Source organism: Epinephelus lanceolatus, chromosome 22 (genome assembly GCF_041903045.1).
Source record: "Epinephelus lanceolatus isolate andai-2023 chromosome 22, ASM4190304v1, whole genome shotgun sequence".
NCBI lineage: Eukaryota > Metazoa > Chordata > Actinopteri > Perciformes > Serranidae > Epinephelus > Epinephelus lanceolatus.
Genome location: NC_135755.1, coordinates 29,482,075 through 29,500,489, shown reverse-complemented (window position 1 = coordinate 29,500,489; position 18,415 = coordinate 29,482,075). Strand labels below are relative to the sequence as shown.

Genomic DNA, 18,415 nt, shown 5'->3' with positions numbered 1-18,415 from the left:
GTCACTGTTTCAACCAATTTTACACACTGGCCCTTTAAAATGAAGGAAAAATATATTACAGGTATCTAAACACCAGTAATGATGTACAGTAGAGTCCTTTTGCTTTACATTCAGAAGCAGTTCAGCAGATACAGTCACATGCAGGCTTCATCATTTGCGTGCCTGCCAAAAAAGCATCAGTGTTATAAGTGTTGAGTACTTATGAAAATGAAAAATAGGTATAGACAGAGATGGGCAAAAATACATCAAAATGTATTTTGATACAAAATACCCCTCAAATAAATGTATCAAAATAAAATACAAAATACTGGTGCCAGAAAATGTATCAAAATAAAATACATGTGTTTTGTATTATCAAATACAGAAAATACTTTTTTTCTTTTTCTTTTTAGCAGCGACCCGCAGCTCTATAGGTCACTCTGTCGGTCGGTTGGTCAGTCAGTCTACAAAGCTTTTCTTGAATAACTCAAAAAGTCCTTGACCAAAAATGCTCAAAATTTGCATACTGCAACTAGAGACCATGAGTAACTATATCAGAAAGAATGCCCACGATTCGTCCATAGGTGGCGCTATACTAACTGATTCAAATCTTTTTGTGAATAACTCAAAAAGTCCTTGACCAAAAATGCTCAAAATTTACATGCTGCAATTAGAGACCACAAGTAACTATGCCACAAAGAACAATCATGATTCATACATTAATGGCGTGATAGTAGCAAATTTGGTCGCAGTTATTGCAATTTTGCGCTTGTTTTCTCACAATTTGGTATGGCAGAGTATTCAGGTTTGGGCTATAGCTAGCTTGATATTATAACTATCAGCACCATTTATTTATACAATAGGCTATGTAGCCAGACCCAGACATAAATCATACATCAAGCCAGTTGACATCTGTCACACTCAGATAAAATATTTACCTTGACAGACAATCTGTTGAACTTGGAAGACGTGAGCAGCAAGGTAGTCTACTGGTAGCATGGGTCCATCCACGTGAGCAGCATGCCTGGCAAGTCTAGTCTAGCTGTGCAGTGAACTGTCCACCAACAGTCTAGCTAAACAGCAGCAAGATACTGTAGCTACTGTAGCTAGTTCACTTGTTTGCTGTCTAACGCCGGATTTCCACTGGATGCGTGTCCGTTGCGGAACAGCAGCGTTGGTTATCCACTGCGTGCTCCGCCGTCCGTCAATACCCACCGGCTGCTTTTGCTGTGCGGAGCGGTGCAGCTCCGCCGGAAGACATCTCGGTGCACCACCATGATTAATTTCCCCTCGTCCATGGTGTCAACAGGGTGAAATGACGTCTGAAAACCTCTGACCTGTTGACTTCAGGCCTGCCTCTGCCCATTATGTAGTTTTCAAGGTGTAGTGCAGGGAAATATGATCCGCTGTGAACACTGTGTATTGTATTTTGAAAAAAACGGATGTTTTATTTGTTTCTGTGCACGACTTCCTGCCCCGCACGATCTGCTCTGTGCTGAATTGCTGTGTTGTGCTCCGGCGTCTGGCACAAATAGAAGTCCTGCGTATCTGTTGCAGAGGGCTCCGGAGTGCCGGAGCTGTGACAGAGCCGGAACGCAGCACAGCCGCAGCCGGTGGAAACACACACATTGGCTAGAATTGAATCCTATTGGCTCCGCTGCCGTGCCGGAGCGGAGACGCAACCAATACGAATCTGGTGGAAATAGGCCATTACTTGGAGCCTTTGGAGCCCTGTGTTCAACTTTTTTCAAATGAAAAAGAGAAAAAAATGCTAGGGACATGTAGGCTACTCTAAAATATTATTTATTGATTCAGATTTAGATTCAGACAACTTTATTGATCCCACGTGAGGCAATTCATTTGTAGCATACTCATCCCAAGCATCAACCACAACAACATACGATTTCCTATGTTATGCACAGTCCAGTAAAACAGACCACTAGGTCACTGAAGGGCACATTGAATGGCCCAAGTTTAAAAAAAACTTATAGATAAAAGTAATTTAAAAAAAAAATAAGTAAAAAACATTGTTACATCCACTATTATAAGAATGTGTAGCCTATTATTTTTGTTTTTTGATTCGTGGAGAAAATATTTTGAGTATTTTAAATACAAAATTACTCCACTCAAAAGTATTTTGTTACAAATTACATTTGCTTTTTATCAGCCTTATCAAATACAAATGACAAAATACTCAAATGTAATTGAAATATGTATTTTAAATATAAGTAATAGGGGTGTAAATCACCAGCTTCATCATGATACAATATTATATCGATTTGTTTGGATGATGATAGGATGTTTGCCGATATCACAAAGTCTGTCGTGATATGATTTTGATTTCGATTCACTTCAGGAGCCTGCGATCGATATGACGTGGTATCATATGCCCATCTAACACAATCATTTACATCAACTCACAAAAACAACTAGAATATGATTTGACCATTTTATTTCTGAGCTCTTCCAGGTATCAGGCACTTAAATGAAAAACAGTATTCTTCTGTACCAAAAAATAATAAAAATAGACCTGTTCACTAAAGTCTCACATTTCTCATGTTTAAGTGAATTTTAAAATAAAGGTGTATCTTTAAGATGAAGATATGGATCGATGTTTTCATTTTGCATAGATGTAATCAGATCATTAATCAATGAATCGATGTATCGATGTGGATCAATGTATCGTTACACCCCTAATAAGTAATAGAAATACTGCCCATCCCTGCCCTCTGTCTGCTTCTCTCTGGAATCACTGTTTCAGTTTTTTCAAAAATATAATATTTCTTCAAGGAGTGCAATTAGTTACAACCCATTCTCGGAACCCATCGGCTGTATTCGGCGTCTGACTTCCGGTAGACGGCGATACAGCCTCTGGGGGCAGACCCCCGATTTTTTGGCATTCCGGTTTGGAGGAGGCGAATTTCCGTTTCCGACTTCCGTTTCCTCCCCCCGCTCATATAAGTAAATATGCTGAACCACTGCGATGGATTCAGAGTTTGCAGCGATGGCAATTATGTTCCGCCTCGTTAGTTCACCGCACGGACCGTTAAACCTGGCAACAACTGCAGCCGGCTCAAATGTGATTGGTCAATATCACGCGGATTACAAACAGCCTACAACCGGAAACCAGGGCTCTTCCGCTCTTCTTCCGGAGGCAAGATCTCCGGGGTTACATTCACTGAATGTAGAGTCTGTATATAGAGACTAGTTACAACCCAACAACATTCACACCATAAGTATTTGAAATAAAGCTATTTCAAGTTGCACATATGTTGGACTTTAATTTTGGCAATCTTCCAAATTGACACAGCAATAATCCTGGATCCTGAGTCTGTATGTAATCAGAGTTGTCCTTGATTAAAATCAAATCATTGTCAAGATTTATTTCCAGCAACCCAAAATCAAAAACTAACGTGATCTTCCTCACAATTTACTGGGTTTCATAATCTATAAAGGACACTGGTAACATGTTTTATACGTCCTATAGATATAGACCAGTTTATCTTATTTTAATATCTGCATTTTGTTTGGTTACATGTCTAATAATTCAAAAATAACTAGCTGTTCAATTTTCACACTGGCATGTTTACAATCAGACAATCAGCTACAGATATACTATGCAGGATTTTCCTTACAACAATATATAGACTCATACAAAAGTAACACCCCCCCCCCCCCCCCCCTCAATCTCTCCCCCTCAGTTTTTCCTCTTATTTTCTGTGTTCAAGACATTTATCTGTGTATACTGCCAAAGCACGCGAGGTGAGGTGGGGTTTTTTCTAAAAACGTAGCAACCAGGTGGCAGACCACAAGGAAGTTACACAAACAGTAAGACATGTCAGACAAAAAAAAATCTACATCAGACTTGAGATAATTAGATAATAACAATAATAACTAATTCAATTTTACTGAAAAAGTAAAAATGTTACAGTTCTATTGCTTTACACTGGAGTACACACAGTCATCATTGGTGATGGTTCTCTGTCTTCTTGATCTGTTGGGCAGGTTGACGCTTAAAGCAGCATAATGGAGGCTGTCTGCATTTTGGTAACTCTGGTGACAAAGTATAGAAGTGGATTAGAATATCCAAATTTAAAATACAACTTAATGCGCAATAAAAGGGGGATTATTAAAGTAGGTTTCACCTCTGCATTTGCTGTGGAGGGAGCTGATGATCTCGCTGGGGACTCTGGTTGTGAAACAAAGAAAAGGATCTTTTACTCCAAAGTTCTGTTAAGTGAATACAAGCTGTCAGATGTAAGCAGTACTGCTTACCTGTACATTGGCAGCTGTTTCTCTTGTTCATCTTGTACACTGAGAAAGCCAGTAACACAACCAGGATGATGGTGAATGCCAAAGCTCCGCTCAAGAAATACACCAAGACAAGAGAAGCTTCCTCATCTGTCGAGAGCCAGTCATCAGAAACAAACATTTTATACCTTTGTTTAGACAAAGCTGGATCGGAAAGTAACTATGAATAACTATTTATCAACCAGAAAGTTACTTACGCTCAAAGTCCAGCTTGGTCCCGTCTCCAAACAGTATGTGTCCACATGAGGCAACTGCACAGTAGTAGGTCCCAGCATGAGAAAGATTCAGGCTCTTCATCGGCAGGTTGTAGACACAGGTGTGTGTTTGTGTGTCAGGTTTCCTCTCACACTGATCATTCCTGCCTCCATGGCTGTAAATGAGTCCTGGATTTGATCCTTCAGAGTTTTTGAACCAGTAAACACTGTGTTCTCCATCATCACAGCTCCCAGTTTGTACTGTACAGTTCAGAGTCACAGAGCCTCCTGGCTGGATGGTCTCAGACACTGACTGATGGACCAAAGCTGGGGCGTTCAAACCTGAACCCTTTACGCTGACAGTAGCACCCGCTCCAAAGGTGAACTCATATGCATAGCTAATTGCACAGTAGTAAGTAGCTGAGTCTGAAATGTCCAAATCAAAAATTGCCAAGTGATTTGCAGTGTTTTCAGAGTCCAGTGAGAAGCGTGGATTGTTCTTGAATTCATGATAAAAGGTGACTTCTGTATCAAACACATAGCCTCTACAGATGAGCCTTGGTTTCTGTCCCAGAGTTTGCTTATACCAGTAAAGCCATGCTGATTCATAGCCATCATAGAAACATTTCAAAATCACATTGTCTCCAACATTCGCTGATACAAATTGTCTCTCTTGACGAACAGACGAGGACACTTTCAGATCACTTGTATGAGCTGAAGTCAAATGAGAGACAAAGCAAATACACAGTAAATTACCTCTGACAGCATTTTGCGGCATTAAAAAATGTTAAAAGTATTTCTGAAGTTGAGCAAAAAGATAGAAACTGGAGTCACAAAAACTCACCCATTTCCCCCAAGAACAGACATGTCAGATAGAGGACAAACTTTGCAGGTGTCATCGTGTTTGAATTCCTGTGTTGAATGAAGAATCTTGATCTCTTCTCCACTCTTCAGAGACAAGACTGTTTTTGATTGGCCAGCCCGGTGTGACACTGTATGTCCTCTTTAGGAAACATGATCACATGGTGACTGCTATCTATAGTATCAAGTTTGGTTTTTGAGAACACATAGTGAGAGGAATATGAAGTAAAAAAAAAAAATCTCTTTATCTTGGTATCCTATTTAAAGGGCCAGTGTGTAATATTTGGCATGGTTTATTGTCAAATCTGAATCTGAATCTGAATATTCTAGCCATTAATATGTTTATAAAAGTGTATAATCGCTATAAAATAAAATTTGTTTGGTTTTCGTAGCCTTATAATTATGCTTATATATATATATATATATATATATATATATATAGCAAGGGCCTTGCTTTAGAGAGGTCGCCATCTTGTGCAGCCATGTATGTAAGGCAGCCCGAGCGGACAATCCAGCCAGCCAGAGAACGCGTTTCGCGTGTATAAATAAACCAACGAAGACAGCGGAAGGAAGGAAGAAGGAGGAGGAAACAGCAGAGAGTGTTAGTAGTTCGTTGATAGAGAGTAGTGAAAAGTTTTTTTAGTTATAAAGTTTGCGAATGGACCACACTTACCACACAACAGGAGAGAATGAACCCGAACCGTCATCTGCGAGGAAAAGAAGAGGCAACTTCACTCCTTGTGATGCACTCTCTGCGGCGCTTTTCCTCCTGGTGATATATCTCCCCAACGATGGTAGCACCGAATCCCATTCTGTGCAGCATAATGGGAGCAGAGGATTCAGCCTCTCTTCTCGCCCGCTCAGCATCCAAGTTCCTCATCTGTATGCTCCGGTTCAAACAGGTATGGCTCTGGGTCTGTGTCCGCTACAAGAAACTCTTCAAAATCGTGTTCAAAGTCGTCCATTGCAGCTACTATAGTCCGGAGATATTGCTAGGCTAAATAAACAGCTGAGCTCTGTTTACAGGCTACGCTGTCAGTCAGTGTGCGGGCTGGAGATTGGCGGAGCAGAGAGGGGAGGGGGTACCCGCTACGTACTGTAAACGAGTATGTGTGTATGAAGTGTGTGTGTTACACCAGAAGAATCAGAGTTTGGGACGGAGTCTTTTACACCCTGGAGTGTTACCAGAGTTTTTGGAGTGCTCAAATAAACTGGCCTTTTTCCCGAACGCTCCTCTGGTCTCCTGCTCGTGAGGGATTCATTACAATATCTTAACATGGTTTAGATTTCTAAATAAACATTCACCTCATCGCTAGATAGACCTACTCCTGAAAAACTCGTGTCTGCACAAGGCTTTTTGTCCCTACGAGGCCACTGTCATTTACCCGACGGGAGGGGTGAGTGAGTGAGCCCTGCAATCTAGAATTTGACCACTGATGTCACTGTTTCAACCAATTTTACACACTGGCCCTTTAAAATGAAGGAAAAATATATTACAGGTATCTAAACACCAGTAATGATGTACAGTAGAGTCCTTTTGCTTTACATTCAGAAGCAGTTCAGCAGATACAGTCACATGCAGGCTTCATCATTTGCGTGCCTGCCAAAAAAGCATCAGTGTTATAAGTGTTGAGTACTTATGAAAATGAAAAATAGGTATAGACAGAGATGGGCAAAAATACATCAAAATGTATTTTGATACAAAATACCCCTCAAATAAATGTATCAAAATAAAATACAAAATACTGGTGCCAGAAAATGTATCAAAATAAAATACATGTGTTTTGTATTATCAAATACAGAAAATACTTTTTTTCTTTTTCTTTTTAGCAGCGACCCGCAGCTCTATAGGTCACTCTGTCGGTCGGTTGGTCAGTCAGTCTACAAAGCTTTTCTTGAATAACTCAAAAAGTCCTTGACCAAAAATGCTCAAAATTTGCATACTGCAACTAGAGACCATGAGTAACTATATCAGAAAGAATGCCCACGATTCGTCCATAGGTGGCGCTATACTAACTGATTCAAATCTTTTTGTGAATAACTCAAAAAGTCCTTGACCAAAAATGCTCAAAATTTACATGCTGCAATTAGAGACCACAAGTAACTATGCCACAAAGAACAATCATGATTCATACATTAATGGCGTGATAGTAGCAAATTTGGTCGCAGCTATTGCAATTTTGCGCTTGTTTTCTCACAATTTGGTATGGCAGAGTATTCAGGTTTGGGCTATAGCTAGCTTGATATTATAACTATCAGCACCATTTATTTATACAATAGGCTATGTAGCCAGACCCAGACATAAATCATACATCAAGCCAGTTGACATCTGTCACACTCAGATAAAATATTTACCTTGACAGACAATCTGTTGAACTTGGAAGACGTGAGCAGCAAGGTAGTCTACTGGTAGCATGGGTCCATCCACGTGAGCAGCATGCCTGGCAAGTCTAGTCTAGCTGTGCAGTGAACTGTCCACCAACAGTCTAGCTAAACAGCAGCAAGATACTGTAGCTACTGTAGCTAGTTCACTTGTTTGCTGTCTAACGCCGGATTTCCACTGGATGCGTGTCCGTTGCGGAACAGCAGCGTTGGTTATCCACTGCGTGCTCCGCCGTCCGTCAATACCCACCGGCTGCTTTTGCTGTGCGGAGCGGTGCAGCTCCGCCGGAAGACATCTCGGTGCACCACCATGATTAATTTCTCCTCGTCCATGGTGTCAACAGGGTGAAATGACGTCTGAAAACCTCTGACCTGTTGACTTCAGGCCTGCCTCTGCCCATTATGTAGTTTTCAAGGTGTAGTGCAGGGAAATATGATCCGCTGTGAACACTGTGTATTGTATTTTGAAAAAAACGGATGTTTTATTTGTTTCTGTGCACGACTTCCTGCCCCGCACGATCTGCTCTGTGCTGAATTGCTGTGTTGTGCTCCGGCGTCTGGCACAAATAGAAGTCCTGCGTATCTGTTGCAGAGGGCTCCGGAGTGCCGGAGCTGTGACAGAGCCGGAACGCAGCACAGCCGCAGCCGGTGGAAACACACACATTGGCTAGAATTGAATCCTATTGGCTCCGCTGCCGTGCCGGAGCGGAGACGCAACCAATACGAATCTGGTGGAAATAGGCCATTACTTGGAGCCTTTGGAGCCCTGTGTTCAACTTTTTTCAAATGAAAAAGAGAAAAAAATGCTAGGGACATGTAGGCTACTCTAAAATATTATTTATTGATTCAGATTTAGATTCAGACAACTTTATTGATCCCACGTGAGGCAATTCATTTGTAGCATACTCATCCCAAGCATCAACCACAACAACATACGATTTCCTATGTTATGCACAGTCCAGTAAAACAGACCACTAGGTCACTGAAGGGCACATTGAATGGCCCAAGTTTAAAAAAAACTTATAGATAAAAGTAATTTAAAAAAAAAATAAGTAAAAAACATTGTTACATCCACTATTATAAGAATGTGTAGCCTATTATTTTTGTTTTTTGATTCGTGGAGAAAATATTTTGAGTATTTTAAATACAAAATTACTCCACTCAAAAGTATTTTGTTACAAATTACATTTGCTTTTTATCAGCCTTATCAAATACAAATGACAAAATACTCAAATGTAATTGAAATATGTATTTTAAATATAAGTAATAGGGGTGTAAATCACCAGCTTCATCATGATACAATATTATATCGATTTGTTTGGATGATGATAGGATGTTTGCCGATATCACAAAGTCTGTCGTGATATGATTTTGATTTCGATTCACTTCAGGAGCCTGCGATCGATATGACGTGGTATCATATGCCCATCTAACACAATCATTTACATCAACTCACAAAAACAACTAGAATATGATTTGACCATTTTATTTCTGAGCTCTTCCAGGTATCAGGCACTTAAATGAAAAACAGTATTCTTCTGTACCAAAAAATAATAAAAATAGACCTGTTCACTAAAGTCTCACATTTCTCATGTTTAAGTGAATTTTAAAATAAAGGTGTATCTTTAAGATGAAGATATGGATCGATGTTTTCATTTTGCATAGATGTAATCAGATCATTAATCAATGAATCGATGTATCGATGTGGATCAATGTATCGTTACACCCCTAATAAGTAATAGAAATACTGCCCATCCCTGCCCTCTGTCTGCTTCTCTCTGGAATCACTGTTTCAGTTTTTTCAAAAATATAATATTTCTTCAAGGAGTGCAATTAGTTACAACCCATTCTCGGAACCCATCGGCTGTATTCGGCGTCTGACTTCCGGTAGACGGCGATACAGCCTCTGGGGGCAGACCCCCGATTTTTTGGCATTCCGGTTTGGAGGAGGCGAATTTCCGTTTCCGACTTCCGTTTCCTCCCCCCGCTCATATAAGTAAATATGCTGAACCACTGCGATGGATTCAGAGTTTGCAGCGATGGCAATTATGTTCCGCCTCGTTAGTTCACCGCACGGACCGTTAAACCTGGCAACAACTGCAGCCGGCTCAAATGTGATTGGTCAATATCACGCGGATTACAAACAGCCTACAACCGGAAACCAGGGCTCTTCCGCTCTTCTTCCGGAGGCAAGATCTCCGGGGTTACATTCACTGAATGTAGAGTCTGTATATAGAGACTAGTTACAACCCAACAACATTCACACCATAAGTATTTGAAATAAAGCTATTTCAAGTTGCACATATGTTGGACTTTAATTTTGGCAATCTTCCAAATTGACACAGCAATAATCCTGGATCCTGAGTCTGTATGTAATCAGAGTTGTCCTTGATTAAAATCAAATCATTGTCAAGATTTATTTCCAGCAACCCAAAATCAAAAACTAACGTGATCTTCCTCACAATTTACTGGGTTTCATAATCTATAAAGGACACTGGTAACATGTTTTATACGTCCTATAGATATAGACCAGTTTATCTTATTTTAATATCTGCATTTTGTTTGGTTACATGTCTAATAATTCAAAAATAACTAGCTGTTCAATTTTCACACTGGCATGTTTACAATCAGACAATCAGCTACAGATATACTATGCAGGATTTTCCTTACAACAATATATAGACTCATACAAAAGTAACACCCCCCCCCCCCCCCCCCTCAATCTCTCCCCCTCAGTTTTTCCTCTTATTTTCTGTGTTCAAGACATTTATCTGTGTATACTGCCAAAGCACGCGAGGTGAGGTGGGGTTTTTTCTAAAAACGTAGCAACCAGGTGGCAGACCACAAGGAAGTTACACAAACAGTAAGACATGTCAGACAAAAAAAAATCTACATCAGACTTGAGATAATTAGATAATAACAATAATAACTAATTCAATTTTACTGAAAAAGTAAAAATGTTACAGTTCTATTGCTTTACACTGGAGTACACACAGTCATCATTGGTGATGGTTCTCTGTCTTCTTGATCTGTTGGGCAGGTTGACGCTTAAAGCAGCATAATGGAGGCTGTCTGCATTTTGGTAACTCTGGTGACAAAGTATAGAAGTGGATTAGAATATCCAAATTTAAAATACAACTTAATGCGCAATAAAAGGGGGATTATTAAAGTAGGTTTCACCTCTGCATTTGCTGTGGAGGGAGCTGATGATCTCGCTGGGGACTCTGGTTGTGAAACAAAGAAAAGGATCTTTTACTCCAAAGTTCTGTTAAGTGAATACAAGCTGTCAGATGTAAGCAGTACTGCTTACCTGTACATTGGCAGCTGTTTCTCTTGTTCATCTTGTACACTGAGAAAGCCAGTAACACAACCAGGATGATGGTGAATGCCAAAGCTCCGCTCAAGAAATACACCAAGACAAGAGAAGCTTCCTCATCTGTCGAGAGCCAGTCATCAGAAACAAACATTTTATACCTTTGTTTAGACAAAGCTGGATCGGAAAGTAACTATGAATAACTATTTATCAACCAGAAAGTTACTTACGCTCAAAGTCCAGCTTGGTCCCGTCTCCAAACAGTATGTGTCCACATGAGGCAACTGCACAGTAGTAGGTCCCAGCATGAGAAAGATTCAGGCTCTTCATCGGCAGGTTGTAGACACAGGTGTGTGTTTGTGTGTCAGGTTTCCTCTCACACTGATCATTCCTGCCTCCATGGCTGTAAATGAGTCCTGGATGAGACTCTTTAGAGTTTTTGAACCAGTAAACACTGTGTTCTCCATCATCACAGCTCCTAGTGTGTACTGTACAGTTCAGAGTCACAGAGCCTCCTGGCTGGATGGTCTCAGACACTGACTGATGGACCAAAGCTGGGACGTTCAAACCTGAACCCTTTACGCTGACAGTAGCACCTGCTCCAAAGGTGAACATATATGCATAACTACTTGCACAGTAGTAAGTAGCTGAGTCTGAAATGTCCAAATCAAAAATTGTCAAGTGATTTGCAGTGTTTTCAGTGTCCAGTGAGAAGCGTGGATTGTTCTTGAATTCATGATAAAAGGTGACTTCTGTATCAAACACATAGCCTCTACAGATGAGCCTTGGTTTCTGTCCCAGAGTTTGCTTATACCAGTAAAGCCATGCTGATTCATCGCCATCATAGAAACATCGCAAAGTCACATTGTCTCCAACATTCGCTGATACAAATTGTCTCTCTTGACGAACAGACGAGGACACTTTCAGATCACTCATATGAGCTGAAGTCAAATGAGAGACAAAGCCAATACACAGTAAATTACCTCTGACAGCATTTTGCGGCATTAAAAAATGTTAAAAGTATTTCTGAAGTTGAGCAAAAAGATAGAAACTGGAGTCACAAAAACTCACCCATTTCCCCCAAGAACAGACATGTCAGATAGAGGACAAACTTTGCAGGTGTCATCGTGTTTGAATTCCTGTGTTGAATGAAGAATCTTGATCTCTTCTCCACTCTTCAGAGACAAGACTGTTTTTGATTGGCCAGCCTGGTGTGACACTGTATGTCCTCCTGAGGAAACATGATCACATGGTGACTGCTATCTATAGTATCAAGTTTGGTTCTTGAGAACACATAGTGAGAGGAATATGAAGTAAAAAAAAATCTCTTTATCTTGGTATCCTATTTAAAATGAAGGAAAATATATTACAGGTATCTAAACACCAGTAGTGATGTACAGTAGAGTCCTTTTGCTTTACATTCAGCAGCAGACATACACGCATGCAGGCTTCATAATGTCTGTTCCTGTCAAAAAAAGCATCAGTATTCATAATGTTGAGTATTTATAGAGATGAAAAATATGTATAGATTGAGTTGATGCATTGGCCACAAGTGTAGACTGATTCTATCTATGCACCTATGTTTTCGGAAAATTTAACAGAAATGACCCAAGTTTAGAAGACTTTAAATCACCTGCCTACGAGCGTAGATCTCATAATAATGATAATAACAATAATAAAAAAGATAAAATAATAATAGTCAGTCATTCAATATTCATTCTTCATAACCACCCATCCTGTTTGGGGTTGCACCCTGGACAGGTCGCCAGACTATTGCAGGGCTAACACATAGAGACAGACAACCATTCAAACTCACATTCACACCTACGGGCAATTTAGAGTCACCAGCTAACCTGCATGTCTTTGGATTGTGGGATAAACCCGGCGCACCCGGAGCAAACCTACGCTGACACGGGAAAACCATGTAAACTCCACACAGAAGGGCTCCCCCACCCCGGATTCAAACCAGAAGCGCTCTTGCTGTGAGGCGACAGTGCTAACCACTGTACCACCATGACGCCTCAGTACAATATTATCATCATTACTATTATTAACCATTATTAACCACAGAAAACATTTTTGCCCTGTTATACATGTCAGTCTATTGGTTAATTTTGTCACTCCCTAGTTAGTTTATCACACTGCGCATCACCCACGTCTGGCAGCAGCTGCTTAGCAGCTCATTTGGCAATTAATGCTAGTAACGCTGTCCTGACCCAACTACTGTGGAAACATTGTCTCCACCCTCCAGTCTTCCCCCCAGGTCATCCCTAAGGTTAGCTGCTCAATTTTGGGCCACAAACCTTTTTTAGCATTGTTAATTATGTTAGCACCATTAGCCATGTCAGCACAGCTAAGGGTGCTAACACACGGTAAAACTTCATGTAAAAGGCATGTCCCAATTAAACGCCCAGTTCCTTTTACTAGCCTGGTGTGGCTACACATTTAAGATGCCTGGTCTGTTGCCAAGCAGTTCATTTTATTTATATACAGTACAGGCCAAAAGTTTGGACACACCTTCTCATTCAATGCGTTTTCTTTATTTTCATGACTATTTACATTGTAGATTCTCACTGAAGGCATCAAAACTATGAATGAACACATGTGGAGTTATGTACTTAACAAAAAAGGTGAAATAACTGAAAACATGTTTTATATTCTAGTTTCTTCAAAATAGCCACCCTTTGCTCTGATTACTGCTTTGCACACTCTTGGCATTCTCTCGATGAGCTTCAAGAGGTAGTCACCTGAAATGGTTTCCACTTCACAGGTGTGCCTTATCAGGGTTAATTAGTGGAATTTCTTGCTTTATCAATGGGGTTGGGACCATCAGTTGTGTTGTGCAGAAGTCAGGTTAATACACAGCCGACAGCCCTATTGGACAACTGTTAAAATTCATATTATGGCAAGAACCAATCAGCTAACTAAAGAAAAACGAGTGGCCATCATTACTTTAAGAAATGAAGGTCAGTCAGTCCGGAAAATTGCAAAAACTTTAAATGTGTCCCCAAGTGGAGTCGCAAAAACCATCAAGCGCTACAACGAAACTGGCACACATGAGGACCGACCCAGGAAAGGAAGACCAAGAGTCACCTCTGCTTCTGAGGATAAGTTCATCTGAGTCACCAGCCTCAGAAATGGCAAGTTAACAGCAGCTCAGATCAGAGACCAGATGAATGCCACACAGAGTTCTAGCAGCAGACCCATCTCTAGAACAACTGTTAAGAGGAGACTGCGCCAATCAGGCCTTCATGGTCAAATAGCTGCTAGGAAACCACTGCTAAGGAGAGGCAACAAGCAGAAGAGATTTGTTTGGGCCAAGAAACACAAGGAATGGACATTAGACCAGTAGAAATCTGTGCTTTGGTCTGATGAGTCCAAATTTGAGATCTTTGGTTCCAACCGCCGTGTCTTTGTGAGACGCAGAAAAGGTGAACGGATGGATTCCACATGCCTGGTTCCCACTGTGAAGCATGGAGGAGGAGGTGTGATGGTGTGGGGGTGTTTTGCTGGTGACACTGTTGGGGATTTATTCAAAATTGAAGGCACACTGAACCAGCATGGCTACCACAGCATCCTGCAGCGACATGCCATCCCATCCGGTTTGCGTTTAGTTGGACGATCATTTATTTTTCAACAGGACAATGACCCCAAACACACCTCCAGGCTGTGTAAGGGCTATTTGACCAAGAAGGAGAGTGATGGAGTGCTGCGGCAGATGACCTGGCCTCCACAGTCACCGGACCTGAACCCAATCCAGATGGTTTGGGGTGAGCTGGACCGCAGAGTGAAGGCAAAGGGGCCAACAAGTGCTAAACACCTCTGGGAACTCCTTCAAGACTGTTGGAAAACCATTTCAGGTGACTACCTCTTGAAGCTCATGGAGAGAATGCCAAGAGTGTGCAAAGCAGTAATCAGAGCAAAGGGTGGCTATTTTGAAGAAACTAGAATATAAAACATGTTTTCAGTTATTTCACCTTTTTTTGTTAAGTACATAACTCCACATGTGTTCATTCATAGTTCATTCATTGATGCCTTCAGTGAGAATCTACAATGTAAATAGTCATGAAAATAAAGAAAACGCATTGAATGAGAAGGTGTGTCCAAACTTTTGGCCTGTACTGTACGTTCTTTGAATGTATAATGTTTGTCCCAAGCAAATAATAGCCCAGGCTGTTAATTTGAGTTTTACAGTAAGTAACAACTAAGGGGGTTCAGCCAGGCCAGGGGGCACCCTGACACTTTGGGTCCCTGGGCCTGTGCCCAGTAGGTCTGTTCAGTAATTTATCATTGGAATGAAGCGACGGACTAAAAGAAATGACCTCTTGTTTTTCACGTCTTTTTTTTCTTAAAAAATAACCGGTCAGTGACCTGATAATGGGTGTCCGGCTATCAAAAGCAGAATTAACCCAAACTGACATCCCTAATTCTATTCATTGTTGACGTTTTTGTAAGTCGCCCAGTCTTAGGGCTGTTTCATAGTCAACACAAAGGCACACAGACGCGAACGCAGTGGGACGCATCGAGATGCATTGGCCGCCATGATGCGCACTTGTGTCTCAAAATGTGTAGTCAATTACACTACGTTGATACGCGACGTAGCGATGCGTGTAATGCCATGCGTTGCCAGCAGGGGTGATAATGCAGGAGACGTACTTGAAATTAACCACTTTTTGTTATTCACAGAAGAAGCAGGTATGAAATATGGCGGGCGAGGAGGAAAAACTTTGCGAACTCGTATGGGCACACCCCCATTTATATGACAGTTCTAGTGCCCTGCACTCTAATAAAATAGCAGTACTAGCTAGCTACAGCAGTACTAGCCAGCTGGAATGTACCGGTGACTCTGCTACCCCCTATTGCCCGAGCGATGTGTTGCATTCCAAGTGTCGCCCGCATCGCTTGTGTTCAATGTGTTGACTATGAAAGGAAGTGCGTTGCCCGCGTTGCTTGTGTCGCTTGCTCGCGTTGCGTGCGTCGACTATGTAATGGCCCTTATAGTGTCTTAAATAAGTAATGTTTTAAGAATTTCCATTATTGTAGTGTTACAAGTATTTGTATTTGTATTACTGGTATTAATGTTTGTGTTAGCTTTTGCTGTGTGTTTAAATGCAGTCTAATGAGAACTCCACTGTTTTTGGATGTTTTGGAGGTCTTTAGCTTAAAGCTGGAGTCTACGATGTTTGAGAGATTTGAAAGTTGCATCTTCTCCACACTCCTCCCCCTCCCTCCTGTGCTCCGTTTGATGTCATGCGTCCTCCCCTCTGAGCTCTGGTACCGCCGGGATAACAAGGAAAAGCTAACAATAACAACGATGTCTATCACGTTGTTTTTGTGAATGACTCAAATCTTTTTTTAAATTATGTTCAGAGTTCACATGACAGCATGTCAGGGTCCCCGGCTCCGACCACGTCCACGGGCCGAGGTAGTGCTTGAGGCTGCGGACGAGGGGGTCGAGGTGGGAGAGGAGGAAGAGGTAGAGGACGGTGATCCGGCCGCGGTTTACTGTCGGAACTACAGCTGGAACCGGAGGACCTGCAGCGGATAAAGACTCTCCAGGCAGAGCGGATTGCTTATGAGGATGTATGTATGTTATTACTTATATTTTTTTGTTCTGATATAAACATCAAACTCAGACACACACACACACACACACATTTATATAGAAGTGTGTATTTCTGTTTTTTGAGTGCATTCAATATGTGCTCCATCTATTGTACCTTAATTACCTCAGCAGCAAAACACAGGATGTATATTGTAACTAAGAGGCAGATGACTGATAGAAAGCAGCACAATACAAATGCATTGTAAATGTACTGCATAGAAAAAACAAAACTCTAGCATATAAGCAAGACACTAACAGAGGAATTTAAATGTACCAAGGTCAGGACAGAGCTCTTGTTATCTGGGAGTAAGGACGTGGTAGTTAGGAGTGTGGTTCCAAATCCAACCAAGGGGAGGAAGTGGAACCCAAGATCGGCAGTTCAGGAGGCAGAGGCAGCTCTTAGACATGCAGAGATTGTAGGTAATGTTCAGTTTGGCCGGGGAGGCCTGGGGCTTGGCTCAGGTAAACCGGTATGGAATACAGCAGGCCTCAAAGATAAAAGAAAGCTGGTTGTAGAACAGATACGCAGACAGGAAGAGATAGTAAGGGGTGCAAAGGTAGTGGCCCAGGCTAAACAGGGACAGTGGTTGAATTGGGAAAGTGTAGAGAAGAGGAAGCTTAGTTGGAGGGACCTGTGGAGTATGGAGGAGAATCGTATTAGATTCCTGGTAGGGGCTACATATGATGTGTTACCAACCCCCCAGAACCTAAAACTGTGGGTAAATGAGGACCCATCATGCCCATTGTGTTCACGTACCGCAACTTTAAAGCATATTTTGTCAGGCTGTAAAGTTAGCTTGTCACAAGGCCGATATACATGGCGACATAATCAGGTGTTGAAATGTTTAGCTGCAGGCATCGAAGGGAAACGAAGACAGGTGAATTCAGAAGGTGTTAAGGATAGGGGCTTAGTAATTCAGTTTGTCCGTGAGGGAGAGAAATACAGAAGGGATAAGTTAGTGAGGAGGCAAGGGTGTGGCCGCCTAGAAGGTGCTTGTGATTGGGAAATGCAAGTAGATTTAGGGGGAAAGCTTGTTGTTCCTCAGGAAATAGTCTGTACCAGGCAGAGCCCTGACTTAGTGTTGTGGTCAGTGAGTCAACAGATAGTTTATTTCATTGAGCTGACAGTTCCTTGGGAAGACTCAGTGGAAGAAGCCTATGAAAGAAAAAAGCTTAGATATGCAGACTTAGGAGCAGAAGCTGAGCAGCGAGGATGGAAGACTAGGATTTGTCCAGTGGAAGTGGGGTGTAGGGGATTCATAGCAAGATCAACTGTCTCACTCCTGGGGGAACTCGGAGTGCGGGGACAGAATTTGAGGAAGACAGTGAGGGAAATGTCAGATGAAGCAATTAAATGCAGCCAGTTTATCTATTACAGAAGAAATAATGTCAGCTGGGGGCCAGCAGGGGGAACTACTAAGCAGGGCACATAACTCCTTGAGATCAGGTGGAGAGATCCACTTCCTGTCAGGAGAAATCCAGGAAGAGGAAGTATTTAAGTGTGGGAGTGGCCTATTGGAATCCATTTTGTTTGAGGCCATGCGGCAAGGTGAGTGTGTTTGCTGATCCTGTAAGTCCAGTTAGCTCCTTAACTTTAGCTTATATTGTAGTTATGCTATGTAGTGTGTGAAATAGAGTATGGTGAATGTGACAGGAAAGCTAGTATCAGCATTGCTTCTGCCTGGAGCTCGCATGTATGGAGCCTGGGTTTGGTTGAAGATGGCAGTGCTGTTTGGGCTGAGAAAGCCATGTGTAAGTAAGAAGGAAATC

At 41.6% G+C, this 18,415-nt stretch overlaps 2 protein-coding genes across 2 annotated transcripts; both read right to left on the bottom strand.

Annotated features, from left to right (window-relative positions):
- Positions 1–3,652: 3,652 nt before the first annotated feature.
- On the bottom strand, positions 3,653–5,457 carry LOC144459823 (uncharacterized). The gene is made up of 5 exons (XM_078164511.1): positions 5,329–5,457; positions 4,488–5,198; positions 4,255–4,380; positions 4,125–4,168; positions 3,653–4,032 (listed from the first exon to the last, which is right to left on the bottom strand). The coding sequence occupies exons 1-5, from the start codon at positions 5,381–5,383 to the stop codon at positions 3,913–3,915; spliced, it is 1,056 nt and encodes a 351-aa protein (XP_078020637.1). The 5' UTR covers positions 5,384–5,457; the 3' UTR covers positions 3,653–3,912.
- Positions 5,458–10,435: 4,978 nt separating this feature from the next.
- Positions 10,436–12,208, bottom strand: LOC144459822 (immunoglobulin kappa light chain-like). The gene is made up of 5 exons (XM_078164510.1): positions 12,112–12,208; positions 11,271–11,981; positions 11,038–11,163; positions 10,908–10,951; positions 10,436–10,815 (listed from the first exon to the last, which is right to left on the bottom strand). The coding sequence occupies exons 1-5, from the start codon at positions 12,164–12,166 to the stop codon at positions 10,696–10,698; spliced, it is 1,056 nt and encodes a 351-aa protein (XP_078020636.1). The 5' UTR covers positions 12,167–12,208; the 3' UTR covers positions 10,436–10,695.
- Between the last annotated feature and the right edge of the window lie 6,207 nt (positions 12,209–18,415).

What these genes read in the sequence shown, in the direction of transcription:
- LOC144459823 (XM_078164511.1), bottom strand. Translation starts at nt 5,383, where the DNA reads ATGACACCTGCAAAGTTTGTCCTCTATCTGACATGTCTGTTCTTGGGG. An exon ending in TCTGTTCTTGGGGGAAATGG is followed by an intron (nt 5,199 to 5,328) that starts GTGAGTTTTTGT and finishes ATTTGACTTCAG; the next exon opens with CTCATACAAGTGATCTGAAA. An exon ending in GACCAAGCTGGACTTTGAGC is followed by an intron (nt 4,381 to 4,487) that starts GTAAGTAACTTT and finishes GGCTCTCGACAG; the next exon opens with ATGAGGAAGCTTCTCTTGTC.
- LOC144459822 (XM_078164510.1), bottom strand. Translation starts at nt 12,166, where the DNA reads ATGACACCTGCAAAGTTTGTCCTCTATCTGACATGTCTGTTCTTGGGG. An exon ending in GACCAAGCTGGACTTTGAGC is followed by an intron (nt 11,164 to 11,270) that starts GTAAGTAACTTT and finishes GGCTCTCGACAG; the next exon opens with ATGAGGAAGCTTCTCTTGTC. An exon ending in CCTCCACAGCAAATGCAGAG is followed by an intron (nt 10,816 to 10,907) that starts GTGAAACCTACT and finishes CTTTGTCACCAG; the next exon opens with AGTTACCAAAATGCAGACAG.